The sequence below is a fragment of the Citrus clementina genome, unplaced genomic scaffold (assembly GCF_000493195.1).
Source record: "Citrus clementina cultivar Clemenules unplaced genomic scaffold, Citrus_clementina_v1.0 scaffold_2, whole genome shotgun sequence".
NCBI classification, from domain to species: Eukaryota; Viridiplantae; Streptophyta; class Magnoliopsida; order Sapindales; family Rutaceae; genus Citrus; species Citrus x clementina.
This window is the reverse complement of record NW_006262688.1, coordinates 32,105,678-32,123,660: the sequence shown is the minus strand read 5'-3', so window position 1 is coordinate 32,123,660 and position 17,983 is coordinate 32,105,678. Positions and strand designations below refer to the sequence as shown.

Below are 17,983 nucleotides of genomic sequence, written 5' to 3'. Positions count from 1 at the left end.
CGCCCATCTTGTGTTTCTATTATAAAACCAGTCTATAAGCTTACCACGTCTCGTGCACTAATTTTCACTTTCAGTCAGCTTAATTCATAATCTCTTCTCAAGAAATTATTGATGGATTTGATTGACCTTGTTATCCTCATTTCAGGCCTTATCTTTCTCTGTTTATGGTGGCGATACTCGTCCACAACTGGCGGCGGGCCAAAGAACCTGCCGCCAGGGCCACGGGGATGGCCGCTTGTCGGAAACCTGGTGCAAGTCATCCTCCAACGCCGCCATTTCATCTTTATAGTCCGTGATTTGCGTAAAAAGTATGGCCCAATATTCACCATGCAGATGGGTCAACGTACTATGGTTATTGTCACTAGCTCTCAGCTCATCCACGAAGCCCTTGTCCAAAGAGGCCCTGAATTCGCCTCCCGGCCGCCAGATTCTCCGATCAGGCTCGTGTTCAGCGTCGGGAAATGCGCCATCAACTCAGCTGAATACGGGCCTCTTTGGAGAAGCCTGAGGAGGAACTTTGTAACTGAGTTGATAACCCCTACACGAGTGAAGCAATGCAGCTGGATAAGAACATGGGCAATGGAAAGCCACATGAAAAGGCTAAATAGTGAGGCTTTTGATAATGGTTTGTTCGTTGAGGTGATGAGTAGCTGCAGGCTCACAATATGCAGCATTTTGATCTGCTTGTGCTTTGGTGCAAAGATCTCAGAGGAGCGGATCAAGCACATCGAAAGCATACTAAAAGATGTAATGCTGATAACATCACCACAGCTTCCGGATTTCTTGCCGATTCTCACTCCATTATTTCGCAGGCAAATGAGAGAAGCAAAGGAGTTGAGGAAGAGACAAATGGAGTGCTTGGTTCCACTGATAAGGAACAGAAAAGCTTTTGTAGAGAAAGGCCAAAACCCTAACTCAGAGTCAGAGATGGTGAGTCCAATTGGTGCAGCTTATGTGGATTCATTGTTTGGGCTGGAGCCAACGGGGAGAGAGCAGCTGGGGGAACAAGAGATTGTGACATTGTGTTCTGAAGTGATCAGTGCAGGCACTGACACTAGCGCAACAACGGCCGAATGGGCAATGCATCACTTGGTGCTAAACCAGGAGATTCAAGAAAAGTTGTATAAAGAAATTGTAGCTGCTGTGGGGAAAGATGGGCTTGTTAAAGAAGAAGATGTCGAGAAAATGCCTTATCTCGATGCTGTCGTGAAGGAAACTCTCCGGCGGCACCCTCCTGGCCATTTTCTGCTGTCTCACGCTGCCATAAAGGATACTGAGCTTGGCGGGTACTCCATCCCGGCAGGTGTTCACGTGGAATTCTACACTGCGTGGTTGACTGAGGATCCCGATATGTGGTCAGATCCGGGCGAGTTCCGACCCGAGAGATTCTTGGAGGGTGATGGGGTTGATGTTGATGTGACCGGAACACGGGGAGTAAAGATGGTGCCATTTGGAGCAGGGAGGAGAATCTGCCCGGCTTGGAGTCTTGGTATATTGCACATCAATTTGCTAATTGCTAGAATGGTGCATGCCTACAAGTGGTTGCCGGTTCCGGGTGCTCCACCCGACCCGACTGAGACTTATGCTTTCACTGTGGTGATGAAGAATTCCCTTAAGGCTGTCATTTTGCCTAGATGAAATGGTGAAGTCTTCTTGTGAAAAATCCCATCAATTAGAAAAGGGGGAAAAAAAAACTAATTAAGCATATCTCATATTTAGCTTGGCAGTTGTTGTACCTTATTTTAGTGAAGCAAGATATGCATGCGTGGATTCATTTGATACACTCTATAGTACTACATTGGATTTCGAGTTTCTGTTTTTGTGAGGCTTTATTCTATATTGTGACCGTGCTAATTTGAAAGGTGTATCGGACTAAATTAATCTGCAGTTTGAAACAATTATTTCACTTATTAGTAAATGAGTTTGAGCACATCTCTTTTTAAACTTAATAAGTTGTCGTGTGAATACCGGGCAGTTGTGTTTACTTTATTGTGAGCAACACATCACTCAATTATTTGGTTAACTTACACCTTCAATTCTATTTATAAGGAGCCATAAGATTCTGTCACATGTTTAGGTGACTAGATATTGGTGTTCTCTTATTTATCTACTTATAACACAAATTTATGATTATTGATTTCATTATCTAGAAAGTCTTGGGTGCTCTTGTAGTAATGCTCCTGTTTTATTCATTTTTTATCGCATGTATGTTTTAATCAATCGCGATAATGTGCATATCCGCATTGCAAGCATTTAATGAATAAGAAGCAATATTATAAGAGCACCAAAAAGGTGGATGATTTAATAATATTTAATATTATTTATTGACTTTAAATATGTACAATTGGATTTAATAAAACTATATAGTTATAAATTTGTGTCAAGACTATAACTAGGTGTATATTTATGTATCAATTTAATATTCAATTAGCTCAATAAACTAAAACCATCAATACCCAAATGGCAGCAAATAGATCAACTATATATACTTAGCCATCAACAATACATATAAAAGCATTAAAAAAAAAAGATTATTATCTCAACCTTAAGAATCACAATTTATTAAATTAATACAAGAAGTATTGTAATCTATTTTTTTATTATTATATCTTCACAAAACCTATCATTTTACTAAATTTCCCTTGTTATTGTTAGTTGACTAATAAGTTAATAAATAAAATACCAATTATATACTTGAACGAAAACTACACAAATAAAGATATTAAACTTAAATTTATAAGTTTGCATGAATTATTTTTAGCTAGTTTATACTTTAAATTTATAATATTGTATTGCTTTGCATGTTATTTTTTTGACAAAAATTTTCATTAAAAAATTAATATTTTATTAATCAACTAATTAGTCAATTAATAGTAAGTAACAAAAATATAGTAAAATGATAGATATCTGTCCTTATATAACAGTAAAATAAAAAAATTAAAATAATATAACGATAATAACTGAGAAAAATTTATTGGCTAGCCGACGGGATCGCTCGTCATCGTCCCAACTTGTACGGGGAATTATTTGTTCTTTGAATAAACAAATGCCACTAGCCCTCTTCTGATTCGTCCACTATTGCAGTGCAGTGTGCAGCCCTAGCTTTGATTCTTGCGCCTGCCAGCTGATTCTGGTCAGCCATTACTGCCATACCAATTGGTTTTAAACGCTAGCCACCTCGGTGGTTTAGAAATTAAATATTACGTGGGCCATGTTCTTCAATTAGCTTTCTAACAATCCCCTCCCCCCCAAAAAAAAGGGGGGAAAACCTAAATTTCTCACAATTAATAGAATTTTCTGTATTTCTTGGCCGTTAAGGGTGTATTTTTTATCACAGGAACGTCAAAATTGATAACATTTTTGCTGCTCAATAATCACACCAATTAATACCTAATACGTTTGAATTACACAAAAATGCAACTAATAAAATATTGCCCTGGAAAAAAAATCTACAATGCCCATTACATTCCTTTTTTGCTAACACCTGCGAATAGTTCCTCCAATATATCTCTTAATGAATTCAGTATTAGCACGAATTATTTTATTCTTCTAGTTGATGTTTCAACATATCTTGTATATTAATTTACAGTGCTAGAATCACACAACTTTTTTTTTTGAGTCCCCGTAAGATGTGACAAAATTATATCATGGATTGAGATCCTCTCCTGATCTGAGCACTTCTGATCTTTTACAGATCTTGTGCCACATGTGTTTTAGTATTAGTGAATGATTAAGATTTAACTACTTTTTTCATTTTCATTTATTAATCACCAATTATATTAATAGTATTTGCTCAGATAATAATTAAATCAAGAGAGGATCGTGATCCTTGTATCATACAAAGTATTGATTGAATGGAATTTTATAAAAATAAATCACATTAGTCATAGTCGCTTGGTCGTTGAGTGGTGAACATATACCCTCTCCAAAGTAAGGAAGACAACTCTCCCATTAATGTGAGCTGAGTCAACTCTCTCATTAATGTGAGTTGACTTGTTTTCTCTTTAATATATGTGAAGATATAGATATAGATGGTGCCATATTATACTTTATGTAAAGTATGATTCTAATTACTAGTAAACTTCTTATTGTAGTACAGATTGGCTCGAAAGTAATAATAGTTCATTAAAATAATTAATTCTCATTTCCACCACCATTTCAACCAATTCAGTAATTACTCAATCATTTTAAACACAATTCAATTCCACTTTCCAGAATCATTTCAACCAATTCCATAACTATTTCAACCTCACACACAAATCAATTCCAAAATCCAACATGAAAAACACACAATGTAATTCCACAACTATTTTACCCATACACAATTTAATTCAACAACCCAACATAAAAAATAAAAAATAAAAAATAAAAAACTCATGTCTTATATAAATAAAAACACAATGCAATTAAATTAAAAACACACAATATAATTCCACAACCATTTTAGTCATACACAATTCAATTCAACAACCCAACATAAAAAATAAAAAAAAAACTCACGTCTCATACAAATAAAAACACAATGCAATTAAATAAAAAACACACAATGTGTGATGTTGTGAGGATGTGTTGTGTGCGTGTATTAACTTGACCCTAAATTTGTTCGGGCCTTAAAATTTTGGCCCTAACCCGACCCTAAACTTGAAAATTCGGGTCAAAGCCCTAAAAATTAGGGTCGGGTCAATCGGGCCAAAAATAGGGTCGGGCTAAATTGCCAAGCCTAGTACAGATTGGCTCGAAAGTAATAATAGTTCATTAAAATAATTATTTAGGTTCCATGATGGTTTTATAAAGTAAATACTCCAATAGTCTTTATATTTTAAGTAATTGTTTAGTCCTTAAATTTTTTAAAAAATGTCTCAAGATACTCTTACTATAAAATATATAAAACTCTTGCCCTTTTTTGTATCTTTTACAATAATATCCTTACTTCAATTTTGGAGACATTAGTTGATTAATCTATGGTAAAATTAATTAACAAATTGACTTATAATTAGTTATTAGTAAATTAACCCATAATTTTAGTGTGAATGAATTGGTATTTTTCATACCCTTACAACAATCTTCTAATTATTTAAAAGAAATAAATACTACCAATCTTTAATACATTGCAATTATACTCTTGCAAATAATTATTTATAAAAAATTAATTTACTAAATTAATCCTAAAAGTAAAATAATAAAAGAAATTATATTTATTTTTTACTTTACTTTTAAGGTTAATTTGTTAATTAACTTTTTTTTATGGATAAAGTAATTAATATCCCCAAGAATATTATTATAAGGATCTTATGGTAAAAGTGAAAAAAAAGTAAGGCAATGAATGTAATATATCCAACAGTAGGTGTTTCTTGAAGCATTTTTTAAAATATATGGATTAAACAAACACTTAACGGTTGGAAGAAATTGTAGGAGAGAGGGTTGGACAAATTTAGATTAATCCAAATGAATTTCAAATTGTTCGGATTGGTAAAAAAGTCATCCGAACTCAAATTCGATCCAAACATATTCGGATCGGATGAATAGTTTAGATTAATTCATATTTGGATCGATAATATCATATTGAAATAGAATTTTGATGTGTTCAAATAAATCAGATGAATCCAAATCACTTTCAAGTTGCAATACAAAATTGAAATTCAGCAAGCCAGCAAATGGAAAAAAGAAAGACAGAAAATGAAACTGTTCGTTTTAACATCAGATCTTCAGCAACAATTGCATTCCAAAATGAGGAAAAGCTAAATCAAACAATCAACTTTACAATCACCAAAAAGGCAAATAGTAACGAGAATGAAATGCAGCAAAATTGAAAACAAATTCACAAGCAATCTAAAAGACCCAAACCTCTGCAAGTTTTTCAAAGTATATCTTCTTTATGAGCTTTGATGGATCCTACTCCATTGGAAACCCTTGCAATAACAAATAAATGTTGCAGCTAGTTTTGGGACTTCAACTTTTGCTTGCGGCTTTAGCTAGTAGCGTGGTAGCGTGCGGTTCACGGGCTCAGCGGTTGTTGGTTGGGACGTTATCGACGTGAAGCTAGCACATCGATGACTTGAGTCTTGACAACTAGTTGGCTTTCTCTCAAAGAGATTGGCTGGGTTCATACGGCTGCAAGTGGTTATTCGATTCTTTGGCTAGGTTCGTGCGGTTGCAAGTGCTTCAATTCTTTGTTTTCTGATTTGGGATTTTAGGGATTTGATGATTTATGCTTTTTCTTTTTCTTTTTTATTTATATTTTAGGTATACATTTTTTCAATTGCATGTGCAATTCGATCGAATTGATCCGGATTTGATCTGATTTGAATTAAATCCAATCTGATTGCAAAATTCTTATCCAACCGAATTAAATCTGAATACGATACGAACAAGATCGGTTCGCATCGGATCAGATTAGATCAATCCTAATCCGATCTGATACCTAGCCCTAGTAGGAGAGAAGAGGAATGAAAAAGAAAGAAAATGAGAGAAAATGAGTGAAAAAGAGAGTCAATTTCAATTTCATTTTTATTTTATATGGATTTCATCTTTCTCCCTTTATTTCTTTTCTCTCTCCTCTTTTCCTCGCCTCTCCTTATATTTATTAAAACTTACTATATCATTAGGTTAAAATATAGAGACTAAACTATTTACTCTATTTTTATACAACCAACACTTCCATTTTACTTTGATTTATACATACTTATTTGTTCAAACTTTATAACTCTATTATTATTCAAATTCAATACCTTAAACAGTTGTGTGATCATAACAAGATATGAATATCTCACATTAACTTAAAAGAAATAAAAAAATTAAGTCGGTATTATGCTATTAATTGGCAATGCTCATCTAATTAATTTTATCTCATTAATTTGGCCGAACCAGAAGTTGTGGTATGAATATCACACAACGTACTCAATTTATGTTAACCAGGAAGATGAGCTACATTTATATAATTAGTAACAAGATTTATGAAAAAAAAAGAACTGCATTACTATTATTATTATTTTCCTGATGCATAGCTAGCTTTAGAGTTTAGATACAGATCTACACACCTCTGGATGCTCTCGAGTTACTGAAGGAGCAAATTTTCTTCAATACCTAGAAATGACGATTTCTTCATCGTCAAGCTTCCAAGCTTCAAGCAACAATTCGGTACCTACTAAAGGTATTCCAACGCTCAAGTCAGCATTTAGTTCCTCAAAAAATACAAGAAAATCAAGGAAAAAATGTAATAATCTTGAGTTCGGAGAGTATCTCTCTCTCTCTCTCTCTCTCTCTCTCTCCATTCATGAAAGGGATTTTGTTAATTTCCTCTTGAGAATTTATAACCGGATCCATTTATTTAACTCAATGCTTCTATTTATTGATTATTTTTGCGAGGGGAGATTAATCTCGGTCGTTTTTTTATTTTTTATTTAATTCGATCTTTCTCATTTATAAGATTTCTCATTTTAAGAATTTATTTTTATCATTTGGGTCGCTAATAAATTATTAATAATTAATTTAATTGCATGTGTTAAAATTATACGCAAAAAAGGGTAAATATGACTATTTCATATGCAAATTGATTATCTACGAATTGAAAACTCTACCAATTAAAATTTGCATTGCCCTTTAACAATACGTCGGGATGAAACAAAATATGTGCCAAAAAAATTAATAAAGACCTAAGTGATAAACATAAATTATAAGAGGGACCAAAATGTTAATCTCTTAGTTAGAAATTTCGTACTATTCTTTTACACTTTTATTATCTCCTTCAAATTTGAATTTCTTCGAATCCTCCTCCTCTTTTTAAATTATTGAAGTCATGATATACAAGATCTTTATTGATATGATTTTTTTTATTTGATAAAAAATAAATCTCAACTTTTAATTAAGATGATAAAAGTCTTCAAATTGAAAATACATTATAGCTGCATATCTTCGATATTTCTAGAACTAGCAAGAATTGGTCTCGATGCAAGTAGCAATATACAACACAAGCTTGCAGCCATGCATGCACGCATTATCCAGAATCCAAACTGGCGCTGGGACCTTGTTGCTTAAAATTAACTAGACCTATCATCTTTTTGTGCCCAAACCGAAAACATGGGTGACACATTGTACAATGAAGCTTGGAAGAGAGAGGTTCAGAAACATGTGCACATTTATTATTTATATATTTTATGCCGAGGCACATATATAAATGTCCTTTTCAGAAAAAAAAAATTCATTTCAATAATAATTTTAAGAATTTAATTATATGTTAGATTATATCGTAGTTATAATTAGGAGAATATTAGAAGAACTCCATCGATAACTTTCATTCTTCGTTTTTTATCTTTATTTTCCATTGATATGAAATTTCATAAATTGTAGGATTCTAAGTAATTAGAACGGATAAAGAAGACACAGACGCCAATACACACACACGCGCGCACACATATGTGTAATTTATATATATATATAGTAAGACTTCACATTTTAAGAAAATTCATTACACAGTTTTGGTCTCTTACAATATAACCAAAATGCCTTTCCCATGAGATTTTTAATTCTCATTTAAAGAGTTATATAAGTAGAAAGAGTTTCAAGAAATCTTTAAATGACATTGTCCTTGTCTCAGACTCTCAGTTGAAGAATCCTATTTGAATAATTTAATTTAATATTATATTATTTGTTATCTCATATTTTTTAAAAGAGAGAACTGTTATAATTGTTATTATTTTGTTAGAAGAAAAAATATAAATTTATTTTCATTTAAAGAATATTTTAGAAAATAATTTATTTTTTTCACACTTCTATATATCATATAAGTAAGTAAATAAATATTTGAAGAAGAAAAAAAAAGTATACTGGAATGAAGAATCACTGTGCTATTGTTGCGGCCTAGGTGCATTCAATGCTAAATTGGAGAGTAGATGAACCAGTAAATGCAAGATAATTAATATGGCATGGCCAAAATGAATAATACTAATGGTTATTGTTGATGTACATGTCATATGCAATATGATGGACCATGATCCAGACGCATATAATATAGTAGTGTCACGTATGCATGAATTTGATCCTTGAAAGTTGAAACGATCACGGAAGTTTCATGAATGATCTTGTGACCTATAAGCTAATTCCACGTCAGTGCTACACTCACCAAATTTGGGCTTTTGGTTAAATATACATGGAGATATGTGCATCTGATAGTTTGATAAAGCACTTGACTCGTGATTGATTCAAAAATAATTTTCAAAATTGTACATAATTTGGATCTTCTGTAACAAAATTTGATTCTAAATTTTTTTCATGATTTTATCCAAAAGTCTCCATGGTTGTTTAGTCAAGGAAAATTAGGCACGATGAAAAGTTTATATTGAACCAGTTCCGTGTTGTGTTAAGAGTGCTGATAATTTTGATGCCACAATTTTTCTCATTAGCCCATATTTTTCTATATTTTTAAGAATATTTTATTAAAAATAAAAAACATAGTTAAAAAATAAAACTAATTTTATAAATTCTATCCACCTTCCACCTACATTGCCACTGTCTCAAGTCACCTACCACTAATCCTTCGTCGTTGATGGACCTTATTAGCAAATTCCCAACCATCAACTAAAACTCCTCATTAATTTGTCATTACTGGTAGACATATGTACAATAAGAATATGCCCAAAAGTAAGGGGTTTTTAATTAAACATACCCCAAAAATTGGGTATTTAATTAAATATAACCTATACTTGATAATTATATGAATATGTCATTTTATGTGGTGTATTGTCTAAATTGTCCTTAAAACAAATCACCTTTAAACACACTTTTTTATTTGCACATCATTTCACTTCATAGAACAAAAAAAAAAAAATCACTCTTAAACCGCCAATATATTGAGATTTTTGTTTGCAACTACATGCATTATTCATCAAATCAATAAGGTACTTTAAACTTTACATTTATTTTATGTCATCTATGCATTTTCTTGACATTCTATTGTTTTTAAGGTTTGATTGGTTTGTGATAAACAATAAAACAACTCACACTTTTATTACATTTGTATCATATCACTACTATATGATGGATTTTCTAACTACATTTGTTAAAATCTTACTTTGTTCTCAAAATTTTGTTCTACATCTATTTTACATGACTGCAGTCGTGTATGTATGAATTTATGCAATTACAGTCGTGCAAGTGTGCAAAATATTCCAACTGTAATGATATCCTAACATTTTATTAGGGCAAAAAAAAATATATTCTTCACTAAATATGTCCTTTGGCTATTACTAGACCGTAATCGTGTATTTTAGTATGTTACACAATTGATGTCGTATATGTATGAAATTACATGATTGTAGTCGTGCAAGTGTGTAAAATGTTCCAACCATTATAAGACCTTAGTGTTCTAGTAGCGCAAAAAATATATTTTTTAGAGAAGAAATATGTCATTTGACTATTTATTGGACCGTAGTCGCGTATTTTTACAAGTTATAAGACCTTTGTCATAGATGTTTTGTCGTGTATGTATGAATTTACACGACTATAGTCGTGCAAATCTGAAAAATGTTATAGCTGTTATAACACTTTAGCATTTTATTAGTGTAAAAAATATATATTTTTCACTAAATATGTTACCTCACTATTTACTGGACTAGAGTCTTGTATTTTGTAAGTTGCACGACTGTTATCGTGTATGTCTGAACTTACACGATTACAGTCATGCAAATGTGTAAAATGTTTCAGTTGTTATGAGACCCTAACATTTTATTAGCGCAAAAAATATAATTTTAGAGAAGAAATATGTTTTCTGACTATTTACTGGATTGTAGTTGTAAAGTTTTACAAGTTACACAACTATTATCATGTATTTATGAATTTACACGACTACAATCGTGTGAATGAGAAAAATATTATCACTATTATGACACCCTAACATTTTATTAGTGTTAAAAAATATATTTTTCACTAAATATGTTCTATGACTGTTTATTGGACTATAATAGTGAATTTTAGTAAGTTATACAACTGTTGTGGTGTATATTTAAACTTACATGATTACAGTCGTGCAAGTGTGTAATATATTCCAGTTGTTATGAGACCCTAATATTCTATTAGTGCAAAAAATATACTTTTCGGAGAAGAAATATGTCCTTTGAATATTTACTGATTTGTGGTGGTGAATTTTTTACAAGTTACACAGCTGTTATTGTGTATTTATGGATTTACATGACTGCAATCGTGCAAGTATGAATAATGTTGCATTGTCTGACAATGAGTTGGATGAATAAAAGTCAGCTATAAAAAATTGGGATAACATCACAAGATGAAGAAAAGTTACGTCGTAAGTGTGGTATGTGCAGTTTTTAAGGATATAATCAACTAACTAGTAGCACACTAATTTCACTGTCTGACAATGAACTTGTAGTTGGATTGAATGAAACAGAAGCACGCATAATATACTCAAAATTACATACTTCCTGGTTAATATACTTAATATTACATACTTGTCCTTTTGTAGTAGTTAGTTGATAAATTTATACCGTCTTATTTCATAGGTGGAACAACATATTTGTCTACCTTATGTTGTTTTCAAAGAGAGGTGACCAGGGTTTATAATAAATGGGTTGAGTGTTTGGAGTAAATTAATAGCTTTGATGATTGAACAACAACTTGTGTTCTTTTAAAACTTATTTATGATTTAGACATGTATTAAATCTATGTTGTTTGACGTATAAAAGTTTTTGTTTGATGAATTGATGTTTGATATGTTACATCTTATGTTCATTCTAATGAGTATTTTTTGTAGTTTTTGTTCTATGTTCATGTACTCCATTATAGTCATGTATTTATCAAGTTCCCCATCTGCTTTTGTGCATACATAATTTTAGTCTACTAAAGTCATTTATTAGGAGATGAACAATTGATATTTAAATAATGACTAATGATTTACAAGTTTAAAATGATCAATAAAACACAAGAAGATACAACAAAGATATAGTGAGATGTGCGTGTGTTTATGAAGATAATCGAGTATAGTTAATAAAACACAAATAGAAATAAATTAATAATATTTTAATTAAATAACTATTTTTTAAAGGAAAAGTCAATAGCAATTAAAGCACATCTCTCTCTCTTTCTCCAACAAAAATTAATAAAATATAAATTAAAGAGGGAGAAAACAACTCTTTAAATTTGAAGAGAGAGAATCATTTCTTATTTGAAGAATCTTAACTGGATTGTCTTTTGGGGCCTTAAATGCTGATGTGGCTCTTCAAATAAATAATAAAATATTATTTGAAGAGTTTTTTGGTGATGCTCTTAAAGCATCTTCAAAAGACTCTATAAATTTAACTCTTCAAATATCTATTTGTTTACCTATGTGGCAAATAAAAGAATGAAAAAATATGTTATTCTCCAAAAGGCTCTTCAAATATAAATGAATTAATATTATTTTAATTAAATAACTATTTTTTAAAAGGAAAAATCAATAGTAATTAAAACACATCTCTCTCTCTCTTTCTCCAACAAAAAATAATAAAATATAAATTAAAAATGGAGAGAGCAACTCTCCAAATTTGAAGATAGATTATCATTTCTTATTTGAAAATTTTTAATTGGAGTGTTTTTTAGAGACTTAAATGCTAATGTGGCTTTTTAAATAAGTAATAAAATGTTATTTGAAAAGTCTTTTGCTGATATTCTTAGATTTCGTCAAAGTCCTTGAGTTTTTTTATGAAATTATGTAACTTTTTTTTTAAAAACTCAAATTTCATTAATGAAATTAACAAAAATTACAAATTTGCGTTGCACATTCTTTCAACCAATTGTCATTTGATAAATGTTTTTCAACAATTTCAGATTGTCCGACAAAATTAAACCAACAAATAAAAATAGTAAATAAAATTTATTTAAATTAAACTAACAAGAAAAATATAATAAAATTAATTAAAATTAAAAATAACAAAAATCAAACAACATTACTATAATCAAAATATCAAAAATTATAAAAAAAGGAGACATTTTTTCCTCCTCTTTTTCTTTCTTCTTCGTTTTCTTCCTTCTGTTCCCTATTCATCTTCTTCTTGGTTTCCTTTTTTTTTTTTTAATTTTTAATCTTTCCTCTTTCACACCCTTGACAACTCGACAACTACTTTTAAATCCAATTTCTACAACTCCACATTAAATCCACCATTTAAAAATGAAACATAATTTCTACAAATCAAAGTCCAAAAATCAAAATCTTCATTTCCTTTTTAGAGAAATACCTAGAATTCACCACAATTCTCCAATCTAAGTCATAATTCAAAATCCTGATAAGTAAAACCCACTAAAATTAATAATACATATTATTAGAACTATGCCTAGCAAAACCCATGGCCACAAGCGGCGATACCAAGCAAACCCATGGTCGTGCGCAACTGTACCAAGCAAATATGGGTGTTGATGATTTCAATGATTAGTTTGGTTTTAGGGTTTACTATGAATTTAGAAAGAAGTTAAGGTTTGTTTAAATGAAATAAATTTGACAAAGAATAATGATGACAATTATACAAATTATTTTGACCAATGCCCAAAAAAAAAAAAAAAAACCGCCCTTTCTGTTGCGATATGGTGCACCTAGGGGCAGACCTCTGAGTTCTATTTTGCATGGGCTAAATTAAAACAAATACAAATATGAAAAAAAACAAAGTTTATAAAACATCAACAAAAAGGTTGGGTCACTTGTTTCTAACAAAGGACAAAGAAAGTAATTTGTTTAAAAAATTAATAATTGTAACAGTACTGCAATCATAATGAATATTTATGAGATCATATAAATTAAATGATATTTTTTTCTTTAAAGTTTAAAAATTGTAAGAGAATGTGCAATCTTGTAGGTGTCAAAATGAAGATTTTATACTTAAAACTCATGATATTATTATATTTTATTTTGTAATTTATTGATCCTACAAAAGACTGCAAGGTGCAGGTGTTCTGGCATCTTCTAGTCTGAATAGGGCTCCACCTTAGGTGTACTTGTCAATTACATCATCTTGTGGCTCAAGATTATTACTGTGAGTTTTTTTCACAGCTGGTATGGCTCCATGAAATCTTGGAGAAGGCGAAGTGTCAAGAAGGGTAAAGAAGATGAAGGACAAAAAAAAAAAAAAAGGTGGAAAAATATGTTTTTTCAATTTTAAGAAAAAGTAAAATTATTAATTTATTTTCAAAGAGTATAAATTAAAAAATAGAAAATATAAATTAGGAATTTGCGGGACATGGTAGAGTGCATATTGAGATTTATTGAAAAATATGGATGCGGTATAAATTATTCTATATAAAAATAATAGAAAAATAGATTTTGACTTATTTTTAGTTAGTTGATCGTTATTGTAATTGGGTGTGGGCCGTGTGGCTAAGTTATAGAAAACTGCTGGGATAATAATGAAGGAAGAGAAAATCGTCGTGATATGGGCTTTGGATTCTAAAACAGACTAACAGCTTCTATTTCTGGCCCATGATCCATAGCTTTATCCTTTGACCATTTGGTCAGAGAAAGGAGTGTCAAACACCAAGTGCCAACCACCCTTCAGAGTTCAGAGTCGCAACAAAAAATTATTTTAATCTCGAGCTTCGAGTAAGAAAAGCAAACAACAAAATCAAGAACTGAAATAAGATCCATAAACAAACGTGTTGGGAAAAAGGAAAAAAAAAAAAAATTCAACAAACGAAAAATGGAGTGGTTTGCGTCGATGCCAAAGGTTGAATTACATGCCCACCTGAATGGCTCCATTAGAGACTCTACTCTTCTGTAAGATCTTACTCTTTTCTCTCTGTCGGGCTCTTTCATTTCAATGCTAATTTTGAGTTTTGATGGTGAGCATCACTTGTAATTATGTTGTGCAGGGAGCTAGCAAGAGTTTTGGGTGAAAAGGGTGTCATTGTCTTCACAGATGTGGAGCATGTTATTATGAAAAGTATGTGCCTTTTGCTGTAGTTTGATTTCCTCAGAAAAGGGGAAAAAAGTGAATTTCTTCAATTTCTCATTATTATTGCATAATTGGGTTACTCTTAATTGTGGCATTGGATTTTTTTTTTGGGTTCTTTTTAAACTCAGGTGACCGTTCTTTACATGAAGTGTTCAAGTTATTTGACCTGATCCACGTTCTCACTACTGACCACGCAACCGTGACAAGAATTACTCAAGAAGTATGGCAAATTTCTCTTTGATTTATGATTTTTTTTGGGGGGGGGGGGGGGGGGTTGGCTACATCTACTTCCATTTGACAAGCCCCTATTTTTTTTTTCTTTAAAACATTTACAAAACAGGTGGTTGAAGATTTTGCTTCCGAGAATATTGTATATCTAGAACTAAGAACTACTCCAAAGGTATTTACTTGTGTGTTGACTTCCTGGTAGCCGTTTTATTTCTGGAACCTTTTTAGTATATAATGGAGTTTTAAGGAATTTGTTGGCTTCCAATTTATACAGAGAAATGAGTCTATTGGAATGAGCAAACGATCTTACATGGATGCAGTCGTGGAGGGTTTAAGGGCTGTCAGTGCAGTTGATGTTGATTTTGCTTCTCGTAGCACGGATGTTAGACGTCCTGTGAATACTAAGAATATGAATGATGCATGTAATGGTACTAGAGGAAAAAAGATATATGTTAGACTTCTTCTCAGCATTGACCGTCGGGAGACAACTGAAGCTGCCATGGAAACTGTATGTTAGGAAAATGTAGTCTGCAAATGATGTTTTAAGCTTGTGAATCATCTCATGTATATAGGTGACTAATTTATCTTACCTCAATCATTTTACAGGTTAAGCTGGCTCTGGAAATGAGGGACCTAGGGGTAGTTGGCATTGACCTCTCTGGAAACCCTACCAAGGGTGAATGGTACTCTGTTACTAATCATTCTTTTTAGCGCATAAGTGTTACTAGTCCATTGTAACTATCTTTAAGATATTACAAATTTTCTTTGTATCCGAGACAGGACTACTTTCCTGCCAGCATTAAAATTTGCTAGGGAACAAGGTCTTCAAATAACTCTTCACTGTGGGGAGGTGCATATGTCTTTTGAATGCTTACTGCTGTTACGATTTATGTGTTTCTGCTATTAGTGGATTTATCCTGACCAGTTTATTTTCATAACTTAGTGTTTGTAGATACCTAATAAGGAGGAGATCCAAAGTATGCTAGACTTTCTTCCCCAGAGAATTGGGCATGCTTGTTGCTTTGAAGAGGAAGAATGGAGAAAGTTGAAATCATCTAAAATCCCGGTTAGAATTTCATGAAATTCTCTTTTCATTTACAATTGTTTTCTTTTAATTGAAATTTGAATGATAAAGAATATATTCTTGCAATTTCCTTAGGACGAGAGAAGCTGGAAATCTTATTGGTCGATTAGTTTACCAGCTTCCTTGTGCCTTTGATCATTTATCAAACTTCTGACTGTTAGCATCTCAGTGCTTTTATATTTGTTGGTAAAAAAAATTTTGTTGTGTTCTGATAAGGAAAAGTTTCTTATCAACCTTTAAGCTGACCATACTGGTAAAAGGTATGTTTTGCTCTCTTATCTTTTGTTTTTTTTTTTTGGTTTCTGTCAATATACATTTTGCAGGTTGAGATCTGTTTAACATCCAACATCAGAACTGAAACAATTTCTTCACTGGATATTCACCATTTTGGTTAGACCTTCTTCTCTTCTGTTTCAATTTGTAGATAGCTTGTACCCTTTTTTTACCTTTAATAAAAATATTTATTTGCGGACTAATCTGCTAAACAAGCCACTACTTCTTACTAATGATTGAACTTTTCCAAATTGTGTAAGTTCTATTGACCTCTGCTGAGGTTCAACTAAAATACAGTCATATTCCTCTGGTTTTGAAATTTGTCAGAAACCTCCCGGAGGTGGGACAGGTTTCTGCATTTTTTTTTTTCCACAAACATTGGGTTTATTTGTAATTAGGCCAAGCCTTTGGGGTAGTCTATAAACTTTACCCCCTTTTTTTATCTGTGAGAGAATAATTTTTGGATGTCTTCTCTATGTAACACATTGTTCTATTTGCAGTTGATCTGTACAAGGCACAACACCCTTTAGTCCTTTGTACTGATGACTCAGGTGTTTTCTCCACCAGCGTTTCTAGGGAGTACGATCTTGCCGCTTCAGCATTCAGTAAGTTTTTTGTAATTAGTTTATTTGATTGAAAGTTATTAAGCCTCATCTTAATGATTGATTTTTTGATCACTGTGCAGGTCTTGGAAGGAGGGAAATGTTTCAGCTAGCTAAAAGTGCTGTCAAGTTTATATTTGCAAATGGCAGAGTGAAGGAGGATTTGAAAGAAATTTTTGATTTGGCTGAAAAGAAGCTGGATCTATGATTAATGGTAGTATGTATGGGTATGGCCTGGTAGGAAATTATTTGAAGCAGTAATTTGGTCTTTGAAAGTGCATTAGTAGATGAATTTGAGATTTTAAGATAGGTTTATCTCACCATCGTTTTAGGAAGCAGTGAGTTGACCATGGGCACTTGTTGAAATGGTCAGCTTGAACTGTTTGCTTGAAAAATGCCTCTCTGGAATAAATATGACAGCTCCATTGACTGCAGTATCATGACGCGTGATCATGCATCTAATTGTTGTTCATGTTTGTTTGCAATAAAACTTAGCTGTGTCAATTTGATTGGTATGCGATTAAGCCATTGTAGGAACTACTATCTGCTGAGAATTACTACAATAACAAATAGAACAGTTGAAGACCCTACTCTAGAGGGCCGGTATGAAAAAATGCTAACAAGTATAAAATATTTCCTGCAAGAGTTGGTAGTGGATGCATTCAGTTGTGTTTATCATTATAATAATTTGGATATTTCAAATCTTTTGAGGCTGTAAATGGAGCATTGGTTGGTTCAGGAGATCCTTTTCTTTGGTGGAATAAGGGGAAGTTCAAAATGCATCCCATTTTACGCTTGAAAGTTATAGCCTGTGCTGAAGGCGGCCTCGCAGTACAATTTCGCCGTTCATTGAAATCCCAGTAATACAAGGC

General features: G+C 32.1%; 2 protein-coding genes across 2 annotated transcripts; both read left to right on the top strand.

The window, feature by feature from the left end:
- Positions 1-1,814, top strand: LOC18052392 (cytochrome P450 77A4). Its single transcript, XM_006448998.2, has one exon. It carries the CDS (start codon positions 112-114, stop codon positions 1,636-1,638), a length of 1,527 nt encoding a protein of 508 aa, XP_006449061.1. The 5' UTR covers positions 1-111; the 3' UTR covers positions 1,639-1,814.
- A 12,685-nt stretch (positions 1,815-14,499) lies between these two features.
- On the top strand, positions 14,500-17,620 carry LOC18052391 (adenosine deaminase-like protein). The gene is made up of 11 exons (XM_006448997.2): positions 14,500-14,746; positions 14,842-14,912; positions 15,053-15,144; positions 15,265-15,324; positions 15,427-15,660; positions 15,759-15,835; positions 15,933-16,002; positions 16,105-16,218; positions 16,560-16,626; positions 17,010-17,114; positions 17,195-17,620. Exons 1-11 carry the CDS (start codon positions 14,670-14,672, stop codon positions 17,317-17,319), a joined length of 1,092 nt encoding a protein of 363 aa, XP_006449060.1. The 5' UTR covers positions 14,500-14,669; the 3' UTR covers positions 17,320-17,620.
- Positions 17,621-17,983: the final 363 nt, after the last annotated feature.